At 38.3% G+C, this 13,610-nt stretch overlaps 1 protein-coding gene across 10 annotated transcripts in view; it reads right to left on the reverse strand.

The window, feature by feature from the left end:
- FKTN (fukutin) overlaps window positions 1-13,610 on the reverse strand; it is an 88,763-nt gene that overhangs the window by 41,610 nt on the left and 33,543 nt on the right. For 8 of the 10 annotated variants that reach the window (XM_027616562.1, XM_027616554.1, XM_027616552.2 and 5 more), the window contains 3 exons: window positions 9,559-9,688; window positions 6,875-7,008; window positions 4,312-4,439 (listed from right to left, as the gene is read on the reverse strand). In XM_027616562.1, the coding sequence (XP_027472363.1) occupies window positions 4,312-4,439; window positions 6,875-7,008; window positions 9,559-9,688 (392 nt within the window). The remainder of the gene's footprint in view (window positions 1-4,311; window positions 4,440-6,874; window positions 7,009-9,558; window positions 9,689-13,610) is intronic. The other 2 variants (XM_027616553.2, XM_027616560.2) reach the window with 2 other exon arrangements.

A 13,610-nucleotide genomic window follows, 5' to 3' on the forward strand; every position in this document is an offset into this window, starting at 1 on the left:
TCCACATCTATATAATGAAGGTGACAAGATTAAGATCTCCCTCATAAGCTTGTGAAGATTAAATGAGATGCATACAAAAGCTTGGCATAGTGCCTGGCACATAGCAAATATTCAAAGTTAATTTTTATTATTGCCTCTCCAACTTCTGGCCTCTACTTACGTCAACTGATTCAGATGGAACGGAAAGAAATAACCCCAAGAAACCTGGGCAGCCATCTGTAGCAACTGTGACGTTATGGAATAAAACATCACATCCTGGTGGCACAGTTCACTTTTTATTACTAGTGACTGGGACTCTGGAGAAGAAAAATAAGTATAAAAAATTCAGAGCCCAGGGGCGCCTGGGTGGCTCAGTTGGTTAAGCGACTGCCTTCGGCTCGGGTCATGATCCTGGAGTCCCAGGACCGAGTCCCACTTCGGGCTCCCTGCTCAGCAGGGAGTCTGCTTCTCCCTCTGACCCTCTTCCCACTCGTGCTTTCTATCTCATTCTCTCTCTCTCTCTCAAATAAATAAATAAAATCTAAAAAAAAAAAAAATTAAAAATTCAGAGCCCACTGGAGTACCTAATCCAATTTACCACTGTGTTGAAGGTACCATGCTTTGTGTCAGAGTAACACGGTAGCAGTAATAGTAGTAATAACACTGTAATGATAGTAGCAGCAGTAGTTAACGTTCACAGAGCACTTCCTATGTGCCACCTACTGTTTTAAATGCATTTCAGGTATTAACTCATTCAACCTATTAAGTCTTAGAAATAAGCACTTAGGCTGAAGAGTCCAACAGCTCTGGAGTTAAATCGTGGTCCTGCCATTAATGAGCAAGTTACCTCGCTTCTCTGAGCATTAGTTTTCTCCTAAGTGGGAGTGAGAACCCCTAACCCACAGGCATAATGTGAGGACTGAGATAACAAACGTAAAGTACCGATCATGTGCCAGATAACCAGCTGATACCCTCATAGCTGTTTTTATTATTGCCGCCAATATTATTATTACATCTGAGGACCGAAAACATCATTCTGCAGACATGCAGAGTAAAGTTGCAAAAGGGGGAACTTTTTTCTTCCTTCCTGAGTTCCTCTTCAGCCTTTTTCTCCCCCAAATGGTAAGCATCTATATTATTAAGCTTTTCTCAGAATAAGCTATACATGAATACAAAGTAATATACTATACAGATAAAAAGACCTTTAGACTAGCTTCAATAGGTTTTTTTTCCCCCGTCTAGGAACAGTAGTGGTGAAAATACTTTATTTCCTTCAAGTAAATAGTGCCTAAAAGAATGAAAATGGCATATGGCCGGGGGAATCTTCCAAAGAAACTACTCTACACAGCCATCCCCTGTTCTTTTCTCTGCCTTTTAAGGTCACAGTAACAAGATAGAAAATCTGGGACTCACACCATCTGTCCAGACAGTTCCATCACTGCTCATTTCTCTTGTTAAATAATTAGAACACTTCACACTTCCCAAACACTGCTACCATAAAGAGCAGTTAAAGCAGAATGAAAGAAGCTCTTTCTATGCAGAAATGTAGTGGTTAGAAATGAACCATTCTTTTGAAGTTCGTAGGTTTCAGATCATGTCAGTGAGAAGAAAGAAATTCAAGTCTTAGAAGGAAATTTAAGAATAAAAGAATTACAATACTGGCTCTAGAAAGTATCTTTCTTAGAAAACAAGGTGACATCCTCATATGACTCCTCTAAGAATAGATTTGGCAGTTTAATACCGAGCTGATGATATATGTACCTAATCTGTAATTTTCTCATAAGACTATGAAGAGAGATCGTTTTCTTTACCCCTGTCCTACTAGTACAGTAGTAGTAATAGCAGCTAATAATTACTTCGCACTCAGGACATCTTTAATTCTCTTCGAAACCCTTTTTTGTATTAACTCACATAATCCTTAAAGCCATTCTATGTAGCAATTTCTATTATTATTCCCATTTTACACTTGAGGAGACTTAGGCACAGAGAGGTTAAATAACTTGCCCAAGGTAAAATAGCTGGTAAAGTATAAAGCTGGGGTTCAAAAGCAAGTAGACTGGCTCCATCCCTTTAATTTCTGTGCTACACTATCTTACAGTTTTTAAAGAAGCCTCTAAATTATACATTAAATTCAGCTTTTTTTGTGGGGTTTTTTTAAAGGTTTATGTATTTTAGAGAGTGAGAGAGAGCGAGCACAAGAGGGAGGGGAAGAGGGAGTGGGACAGAGAATCCCAAGCAGACTCCATGCCAAGTACGGAGCCTGACACAGGACTCCATCTCATGACCTGAGCTGAAACCAAGAGTTGGACACTCAACCAACTGAGCCACCCAGGCACCACCAAATTCAGTTTTTTTTTTTTAAAGATTTTATTTATTTATTTGAGAGACAGAGAATGAGAGATAGAGAGCACGAGAGGGAAGAGGGTCAGAGGGAGAAGCAGACTCCCCGCTGAGCAGGGAGCCCAATGTGGGACTCGATCCCGGGACTCCAGGATCATGACCCGAGCCGAAGGCAGTCGCTTAACCAACTGAGCCACCCAGGCGCCCGTCCCAAATTCAGTTTATTATATCTGAATAAACAAATTATAGCTGAATGTCCTAAACACTTATCCCCATTCACCTAGTCACAGTGAAAATGTCAATTATATACTCATTAACTTATTCATTTCTGTCTTATATTCAGAGCTTACCCAGCATGAATGTGTTGTTGTCCTAAAGCAAAATAATTTTTTATATTAAATAAAAGTTTCAAGAATATCCTCTGGGGTCAATGTCAGTTTGGGGCTACTTTATGACTTTGAGAAAAAGGTTTGGAATACTCTCAAACCTCCAGAATTTACCTTACATGAAGACTCCTTGCCTTCAAATAAAGATTCAGCAATACCAAGAGGGTGTGTCAGTGTACCCAGGAGAAACCAGTCTGCATATGGCATTTCTCTTCTGTGTCACAGAATTCTCCCCACTCTGCCCAATGGCTCAAATTTATGATAGAAGCTCCAATCTCAGCTAGTTAGTGAGGCAAATTTAAGCTTCTGGTCACATAACTACCATAATAATGACAGTAATGATAATAATCACTTTAGTAATCATAACAGTAACAATGATAACCATCATTTACTGATAATGAGTGCTAAGCATTATGTCAGGTGCCTCATATCGTCAGGTGTATCAGGGAGACAGTGGGGAGTAGTGGTTAAAGGACAGGCTGCTGTCTGAGTCCTTTCATTACTTGCTGTGTGGTCTTGACCAAACTATTTACATTCTCAGCACCTCACAGATTACCTGTCTCCTAAGATTGTTTTGACGATTAGATGTGTTAACACATGCAAAATGTTCCTAACAGTCAAATGCATAGTAGCGCTACCCAAACTCAATAGACTAGGAGATTAATGTTCAGAGAAAAGCTAAAGGCCACAAATAGGTTAGGGTGCAGCTAAGGTTCCCCAGGTCTGCCTTGACTCCAAAGCCCATGCTCTTTGGGTTCTCATTCCCATTCATTTGCCTCTCCTTCTCTTTCTCTCTCAGAATTGAGAATAGGTCAACTGCTTCATAAAGGAGAGCACTGTTACTCTAATGTCATTTTTGTCTTTTCTCATCACAGAGTTTTACTGTAGCAGCATTAAAAAAAATGTTAAAAATGTCAATCTAACATACTGCACTCCATCAGTTCCGAGACATTTCCCCCCACCCAAATTTTTCCATCTGTGAATCATGTGTCTTAGAATTATAATTGGCAGTATTTTTCCTTTCTGAGTAGCACATAAAATAATGGTGCATCTTACAATCCATATCATCTTACATTTGACAAAATATGGTAGCTGTTAAGCTCAATGAGTATGCCTTAAGGATCAGCCCTCAGTCATTGTTAAAAGGCTAATTTCTGAGGTTGCGGAGCATTTGTGGCCTCAGAACAGTTCAGTTCCAGTGTCCTCACTTAATCTTCACTTCACCCTATCTCCTTCTTACTGACCCTTATCCATTTCCATCAAATTAACAAGCTCCTATAACTCTAACAGCTAATCCGTATTTTGGCTAAGGTTCTGGGCTCGGTTTTTGTGTTCCTTGTTTTGGTTTTCCCTTTCCAATGACTCAAGGGCTTCTAATCATAATGACTCTTTGGACTGAAGTCCCATGGGCACTTCCTCTTACACTGTCCTTATAAGTAGTCCATACTTTCCAAACACAATTCGGCTTTATGGGTAAACTGAGGAAGTTAGCTAAGAGTGAAGCTGTGACAGTCTTTTGTTTGTTTTTCATTTTCAGTTACTTCCTATTTCTACCTTCTGAAATTATTTCTCTAGCCCCTTTTATAAGTACTTATCTGATTCATACTTAAATTTTTTTCCCGTTTTGGCCTGAGTGCCTCCATTCCACATATGGTCAGTCTCTTCATAGAAGAAAAAAATGTCGAGTTTTATATCATCTTTTCCTTGGAAAGATAGTTCCAAGCTGTCCTCTACCTAGGAGGAAGACGAAAACCATCACAGACTGAAATGAAGGAAATATATTTTCTTTAAAAAAAAAGATTTTGTTTTATAGAGAAAGAATACTGATTCTAATATATTTTTTCAAGCTGGAACATCTCTTAAGTTGGGATTTATCAATAGCATGCCAAGATTTGATTTCTTTTTTAAATGCATATAAAATAATGTTGCTTCTGATAATTAATGAAAACTCAGAGTAAATGATTTACAGTAGCTCAATTACCAGTCTGCAGAACATTCTGTTCCTGGGCCCTTTTCTGACTAAAGAAGGAAAGGAACCAAAGAAAAGTGATTCCCTTTAATAATCAAGAAAAACTATTAGGAAATAAGTCTCTCATCTCAATCAATAATAAGTACTTAAATAAATGTGGCATCATAGAAACCCATCTATATACCATAAATTATATTATGTATATGAAAAAAGAAAAAATAAAAGTTAAAGATACAAAGAATTCTGAGAGCATTTGCCTAAAGAAACTTAATCTACAAATAATTATGTTCCCATTAGACCTGGTGCCTCTGTCTTGTTATAGCACTAATCACATAATTACTACGTGTTTTTTTTCCCCAGTTCGACAGTTAACTCCTCAAAGATAAGTACTGTAACTTATTCATCTTTGTGTCCCAGGTGCAGAGTGCAGTGCCAGTCAGAAAGTGAGTGTAGAGTAAACATTTGCATGCCTAGAGTTCTACTGCTTTGACTCTGACCTCTGGAAAATATTTTATTAAATATTTTTTATAAACTAGAATAATTACGATAAAGAAATTTTTCAGTGACTAAACATACTTTTACTAACTTTCCAGGACAACACCGTCCTGGGAACAATCAAATTAAGAGTAAGATGTTGTCCACCTCACACCAGTCAGAATGGCTAAAATTAACAAGTCAGGAAACGACAGATGTTGGCAGGGATGCGGAGAAAGGGGAACCCTCCTACACTGTTGGTGGGAATGCAAGCTGGTGCAACCCCTCTGGAAAACAGTATGGAGGTTCCTCAAACAGTTGAAAATAGAGCTACCATACGATCCAGCGATTGCACTACTGGGTATTTACCCCAAAGATACAAATGTCGGGATCCGAAAGGGTACGTGCATCCCAATGTTTATAGCAGCAATGTCCACAATAGCCAAACTGTGGAAAGAGCCAAGATGTCCATCGACAGATGAATGGATAAAGAAGATGTGGTATATATACACAATGGAATATTATGCAGCCATCAAAAGGAATGAGATCTTGCCATTTGCAACGACATGGATGGAACTGGAGACCGTTATGCTGAGTGAAATAAGTCAATCAGAGAAAGACATGTATCATATGACCTCACTGATACGAGGAATTCTTAATCTCAGGAAACAAACTGAGGGTTGCTGGAGTGGTGGGGGGTGGAAGGGACGGGGTGGCTGGGTGATAGACATTGGGGAGGGTATGTGCTATGGTGAGTGCTGTGAATTGTGCAAGACTGTTGAATCACAGATCTGTACCTCTGAAACAAATAATGCAATATATGTTAAGAAAAAAAAAAAAGAAGATAGGGGAAGAATGAAAGGGAGTAAATCGGAGGGGGAGACGAACCATGAGAGATAATGATCTCTGAAAAACAAACTGAAGGTTCTAGAGGGGGGGGGGGGGGGATGTGTTAGCCTGGTGATGGGTATTAAAGAGGGTGTGTTCTGCGTGGAGCACTGGGTGTTATGCACAAACAATGAATCATGGCACACTACATCAAAAACTAATGATGTGATGTATGGTGATTAACATAACAATAAACAATTTAAAGAAAAAAAGAGTAAGATGTTGTTTGGGGGGAAAAATAAAAGAATAAGATGTTTGCAAGGAATTATGGGCTTAAGGCATAGAAATCAAATTGTCTAAAAGGAGATTTCATTTAAGTCATGATGACCTTCCTAGTTGAACTCAGAAAATTGCTATGACCCAGAACATGTGAAATAAATAAGAAATTCAAGTACTATTTGAAATGATTCTGTATTTCTAACCCTTAGCCACCAAAGGACCGTTTCATGTTGATAATGACAGGATGCCTAAGTGAATATGAAATTAAGTGACTTACGAGAAACAATATAATTTCAGGTAGGGTAGGTGAGATTCTTAATAATTGTATTAATTTTACATTACATGGTATACTAATTACGTTATATTGTTATCTAACATAATGGCAATAAATTCACCTGCATTAGTTCAAGATACTTTTCTCCTTCTCATTGTCAAAAGAAAGCCAGATTTTCTAGTTTCCTTAAATAGTGCAAAAGTCACATAACAAGCTTCTGCTAAGCTCAGCCTGGCCAATACTGAGTGATACACATGTAACATTCTTAACCATCTGAGTTGTTTAATATAAACTTTACTTTTGAGACATGGTACTTATGAAGTAAAGCAGATTTTTACTACTGACCTTCCCAAATTTGTGTTTGAGTGGAAGTCCTACATCCTGAAATGCTGAAATAATATCAGATTTATAATCTTGTATAAAAATTCCTAGGTCAACATCTTTACTATAAGGAATAATGTTGCATTGCCGATACCACCCTAAAAATAAAAAAGAAAAGAAACAAGAAAACTTTTTAAAAACTTAAGTTTGGAAAAAATTAGTGACTCTCGTATGATCTTTGTAAGAGTGGATTTTATTTCTTAAGATTAGACTTACAGTGCTTTACCAAAAATATTTTTTAAAAATTAAATCCCAAACTAAAATCTGTGGTTATAAGAAGCCATCTGTTGAAGAACCTTTCTTTTTTTTTCTTTCCTTCATTTTTACTGCTCTGAGCACTCAGCATCCTCAAAAACTTTCATGACGTATTTTAATTTCTAAATAAACTATTAGCTTTAATAATGTAAACTGGGCCAGGCCGCCAGGGTGGCCCAGTCGGTTGGGTGTTTCAGCTCAGGATATGATCTCAGGGCTGTGGTACTGAGCCCTGCATCAGGCTCCACACTCCATGCAGAGTCTGCTTATTCCTCTCCCTCTGCACCTCCCCTGCGTTCTCTCTCTCCTTTCTCAAATAAATAAATAAATAAATGAAATCTTTAAAAAAATGTTAACTGGGCCATCCATTTAAAAAAATTAAGTTACTTTTGAGAATGTTTGATCATAAACCTCTAATGATGAAGGCTGCCTTTAAGGTATGCTAAAAAATATAATCTAATTCTTTTGCTTAACCAGTATCCCTTTCCTGAACAATAATTTATAGAACTTAACAGCTCTGAACAGCTCGTGTCTGATGGCTCATATAAATATTTATTTTAGAGAGAGAGAGAGCATGAACGTGTGGGGGGAGGAGGGGAGAAGGGAGGGGGAGAGAGAAACTCAAGCAGACTCCCCATGGAGCATGGAGCCCAATGAAAGGCTGGGTCTCATGATCCTGAGATCACGACGTGAGCTGAAACTAAGAGTCAGTCGCTTAACTGACTGCACCACAAGGTGCCCCTGATGGGTCATATAAAAAAGAGAAGTATCATCCTCAATTTTCAGCACATTGTCAATATCAAAAGATATTTCTAGGTATATTTACTATGTACCTACTTCTCAATTAGGTGCTATAACTACTGTTCTAAAAAACCAAAATCTATACCATAATACTACTAAGGGCTCCTGGGTCTCCCCTGTATCCTTCTAATTCTTTCATCCAAATTATTCAGAAAGTATATAAATGCCTATGATTGTCTTTATAGGCATTGCTATTGGGCAACACTGTTTGGCATTCTAAACTTTAATTTCATTGTAACACAGATGTTTAGAAGTCTAGGATGGCATCTCATCTCTAGCTTGAGAAAAATCCACACTCCACATCCATCAGAGAATCATAAACTATTAAAAATGGAAGGCTCCTTGGGGCGCCTGGGTGGCTCAGTTGGTTAAGCATCTGACTCTTGATATCAGCTTAAGTCTTGATCTCAGGGTTGTGAGCTCAAGCCCTGCACTGGATTCCACGCTGGGTATGGAGCCTACTTAAAAAAAATGGAAGTCTCCTTAAATAACATCTAATTCAACTCCTTCATTTTGCTCTTAAATGAAGAAAACCATGGGGCTAAAAATGCATAATAAAACATGACAAGTAATTAAGAAGCATTTCTGATGACATAGTTTTATAACACAATCTTACTTCAAAAAGTTAAACCTTAAAGCATATATCACATACATGTGTGAGATGCATTCTTTTTTTCTTGGCTTACTCTACCTAAAAGCTCTGTGACAGGAAGAACCACATGAATTTCCACAAAGCCTAACAAATAGGATAATCATATATCCCAGTTTACATCTGTCATACCAACATAATTACTAATGGTACTCCTTTTCACTCTTAAAAGTCTCTCGAATTGGACAATAAATTATATTGTAACACTATAAAAACAGGAGGATTAATTTTTGTACAAATAAAGTTATAATCAAGAAAGAATACAGTTATGACCAACTATAGTTATAAACAAGAGGGAATAAAAACAACAGAATTTAGATTCTTAATAATTCTAAATTCCAAGAAGTTTGATCTAATGTATAGTGGAAGGAGATCCAAAAATCTTCCTCCGATGCTAACAGCAACTTGCATAAGGACTCTAGAAAAGTGTACATTTCCCCATCTCACGATGACTGGAATTTGGTAAGGCAGTGATGTCCAACCAGTGAGAGTATCAGTGACCTGGGAAAGACTTGTGGGAAGACCTTATGGCACTCCCTTCAGTCTTTCTCTCATTTGCGTAAGTAAATGTGTAAGTAAGTAAAGAAAGAGAATAGAGGTTTTTTTGGGTTTTTTTTTTTTTAAAGGCAGAACAATCTTGGGGACAGAAATAATAAAATGCTAATCCAAGGATTGTCTGAAGATCAAATATAGTCTACATGTTCTGATATAAATTTTATACATGACTTACAGTTTTTGGTAAACACAACATGGCCTTCCTAACTCTCTTTTATGTTTCTGAAATTAATTTCTTTAAAGAAATCAATAAATTCCTGCTCTGTGCACTACGTTTATTCTATGACACTTCAAATATCACTGATGTTTTGTCATCTCAAGCAGTCATCCCTAAAGCCAAAGAGGATGAAATGACAAAAAGACAAATGTAAAGCAGTAAGAATTTTACCTAGACAAGTTCCACTGCTCAGCCAGAACCGTACTCCCAATTTCTTTAATGTTTTGGCTGCCAGTTGCAATAATTCCTTTGCATTCTTCCGAAAGGTCATAGCTTCCACAGTGTTATCATCAAGGTACTGCTACAGATACAACAAATATTCAGCTATTACAGCCATTTCTAAATTGCTAGAAATATTTCTGTGACATCTAAATTAAATCTGAAAATTAACCCTATATTATATATTTTTCTATTATAAAGAAATCAAGTTTCAGAGTTCCTTGTTAGTTGCACGTTTATAACACTACAGGAACAGATTCTAGAAAAAGACAAGTTAAAGGGGAAGGAGTATAACCAGGATTCCCAAAGGATGAGACTTCCACTTTTATCAACTCCCTTCACATCACAATTTAGCAGATTGGGCAGTTAGGAGAAAAGAAGACTAAATCTGAGAGCTATAAGCATATCTGAACAAAAAGCACTTAGTGACATTTTCATGATTCACTGATTCAACTGGTTTTAGAGACTACAGGGCATAAGAAAAACAGCCTGGGATTTTGGTTCAGATTATCTGTGTTCAAGTCCAGCCCCACTTCTTAGCTGTGGTGCTGGGCGTATCACCTCAGGAGAGCACAAGCTCCATGAGGAAAGTGACTTCATTTTATCACTTTACCTCTAGAGCCCAGCACAGCACCTAAACATCTGCAGAATGAGTGAGAGTGAAAGAACAAAGCTCTCTTAGATACGGTTTCCTTATCAGGCACTAAAGGATACTAATTACACTTTGCAGGACCACTGTGAAGACTTAATAACACAATGGATTACAGAAAAATGCCTTGTAAATATGAAGTTCTAGACAAATATTATCATTTACCTAGTCATGCTTTTCTAATTTTCTCCATTTTTAGGCTGTTCTAGACTGGGGAAAACACTATAAATTCTTCAGTGATGGGTGCCTGGGTGGCTCAGTTGGTTAAGCGACTGCCTTCAGCTCAGGTCATGATCCTGGAGTCCCAGGATCGAGTCCCACATCGGGCTCCCTGCTCGGCGGGGAGTCTGCTTCTCCCTCTGACCCTCTTCCCTCTCGTGCTCTCTATCTCTCATTCTCTCTCTCTCAAATAAATAAATAAAATCTTTAAAAAAAAAAAATTCTTCAGTGATGCTTCATTACCTATGGGTCAAAATCTAAACTTCTTCGCATAGCAGACAAGGAGATTTGTGTTGGGGTCCCTGACTACTGGTCCAGCCTCACCACCCCCCTCCTCACACTTCATAATATAGCAATAACCACTAACTCCCCAAATACACCATGACTTTTCAAGCCTCTGTGCCTTTATACAAGTTTCCTTTCTCGGAAATGTTCCTGACTAACAAAATCTTTCATGTCTCAGTTCTACCTTTTGAAAAACATTCCCTAATTTTTCTAGGCAGATGTATTTATTCTCCCAGTGCTACCCTTTTTTTTTTTTTAAAGATTTTATTTATTTATTTGACAGAGAGAGACACAGCGAGAGAGGGAACACAAGCAGCGGGAGTGGGAGAGGGAGAAGAAGGCTTCCTGCTGAGCAGGGAGCCCGATGCGGGGCTCGATCCCAGGACCCTGGGATCATGACCTGAGCCGAAGGCAGACGCTTAATGACTGAGACACCCAGGCGCCCCCCCAGTGCTACCCTTTTGTTCAACATTTAAGGAGCAAAGAATAATATCTGTCCTAGATATAGACAAAGACAAATGAAAGAATCTGTCCAATGAGTTTATAATAGTTACCATGTATATCCACTTTCACTATAATTATCATCATTTTTAATTCACATTATTGGTTTTACTTGTTTCCTCCACTAGGCTGTAAAGACAGTTCCTTGAGGGCATATACTAAACCTCCGCATCACTGTATGGAACAATTTAGAATGGTGCCTGACACATAATATGTGAGTATCACATAGTGGTATATGGGTAAATGAATAAATGACTAAGCCCCTCCTGCACTAGGCCCTGCCTATAATATCCAAAATATCCTGTCATTCTTTTACAATATAGCAGGAGAAAATATAGCTGCTGGAGGGACTCTAAGGATCTTAAGAAAAAAGTATCCCTAGGAAGAAAGTGGGATCCCAGAAGATAAGCTGCCTTCTCTAAACATACAAATTGTACAGGATCCCTTCAAGATGAAAACATTCTCAGAGCTACAGCTTCTCTGAGAACACATGACTGGAATGGGAGGCACCTGTTCTTATCCTTGGTGTGATGGAAAATACTGGAGACGCAGGCCTTAGTCTATGCTCAGCCAATAATAACTGTGTAGCACACTGAAACCTCAATTTTTTTATTTGTTAAAAGCAAATACTTGCCTAATTTCAAAGAGTGACTGAAAGGGTCAAATTAAGTAACAGACATGAAAACTCTGTGCTTGATAAAGACAGTACTCTGATAGTTATGTCCTACTGAGGCTGCCCCATGCATGGACATACTCTCACCTCTGACATACCTTTCCTAGCACGACACTCCCAGAAATTCCATTTCTTAGAATTTACCCCATATGTATTAAAGTATATACACCTATAAACCTTTTGCATCTGTTAGGGATTTTTAAAATTATGGTATGCATGTTTTTTTCTACTTAAAGATGTCTTATATCAATCTTGGGCTTATCATGCCTCTAGAAAAAGACAAAATCCTAATTTAAACATCATGTCCATTTGATCTTTGTTATTCAGGTAACCTTTCCCCAGGCTTCCCCCAAAATACAGACTGAAAATAACGTGACATTTATTTTATAGATGAGGAAATTAAGACTTAGAAATTTGTTCAAAGTCTCAGAAAAAAATTAGTAAAAGAAGGAGGCTAATAAAGCTTTGTAGATATCCCTAGGCCAGGTGTCCAGATAGTTCCATATTTCCCTCTGGAAATTCCTGAATCAAGTTCAGGAAAATGTATATTATCCTACTTCTAAACTTCTTGGTAGATTGAGAAAATAAAAGTAAATAAAGTAAGTCAAGAGAGCATTTCCTCTTCTCCTCCTCCTCCCTTCCTGAACTACTCAATACTAGAACTATTAGGTAAAGCAGAGCAAGAAAAGGCACATGGGTGGCCTGGTATGGGTATCAGAGCCTGAGCAAGTGATAAGGGAATCCACATGGAGGGGACACCCCCTCCATGTCCAGTGTGGGGAGTCAGAGCCCGAGCAGTTTGAGAAGTGTGTCCATGGATGGGGGCAGCACAGGGGGAGATTAGCAACATTCAAGCAGGGTGAGGACAGCAACCATGTGGGAGAGGGGACAGAAGCAATGACAGGAGATTGAACAAATAAGCAAATATATTAAGAATAACAGGAGTCAAGTTTCTCACTGAGAAGGGAGTCACAAATAAGGAAATAAACCCTATGCTGTTTAACTGAAACATAAATTAGTTGGACTGGCAATATCTATGTGAATTCATGGATCTTGATAGATAGACGGATATAGAAATACACACACACACACACACACACACACACACACACACACACACACAGTCACTGAGAGGGCCTGTGTGCAACAAAACCCAAGTAGCAAAGAGCACACCTGGCATCCAAACCTTGGCTTCTAAAAGGAACCAGGACTTAGAGAAATGGCTGATTCCAGTGTTGTCGCAGGGAAATTACAAGATGAACCTAGAGCATCTTGTTCCAAAGAGCAAAAAAGTACTCAAAAAATGATGAAGACGTGTCAAAAAGACACGGAAGCCATCATGAAGAGGTTCCCACTGGCCAAAGAGGGAACAATTTTGAGGATCAAAGTAAATAATGAAAATAAAGGGGGAGCCTGGCTGGCTCAGTCAGAAGGGCATGCGACTCTTGATCTCTGGGTTATGAGTTCAAGCCTCACACTGGGTGTAGAGATTACTAAAAAAAATATGAATTAATTTTTAAAAAAGAAAATAATGGACTATAACTTATTGAATAAAATAGGAAATCATGAGTTCATACTGATGTAAACAAATAAATTGAAAGATTGATAAGGATGTTGACAATTATTTAAGAGAGAGAGAGTGCATGAAGTAGTGGAGGGGCAGAGAAGGGGCAGAGG

This window comes from Zalophus californianus, chromosome 13, assembly GCF_009762305.2.
Source record: "Zalophus californianus isolate mZalCal1 chromosome 13, mZalCal1.pri.v2, whole genome shotgun sequence".
Classification (NCBI taxonomy): Eukaryota; Metazoa; Chordata; class Mammalia; order Carnivora; family Otariidae; genus Zalophus; species Zalophus californianus.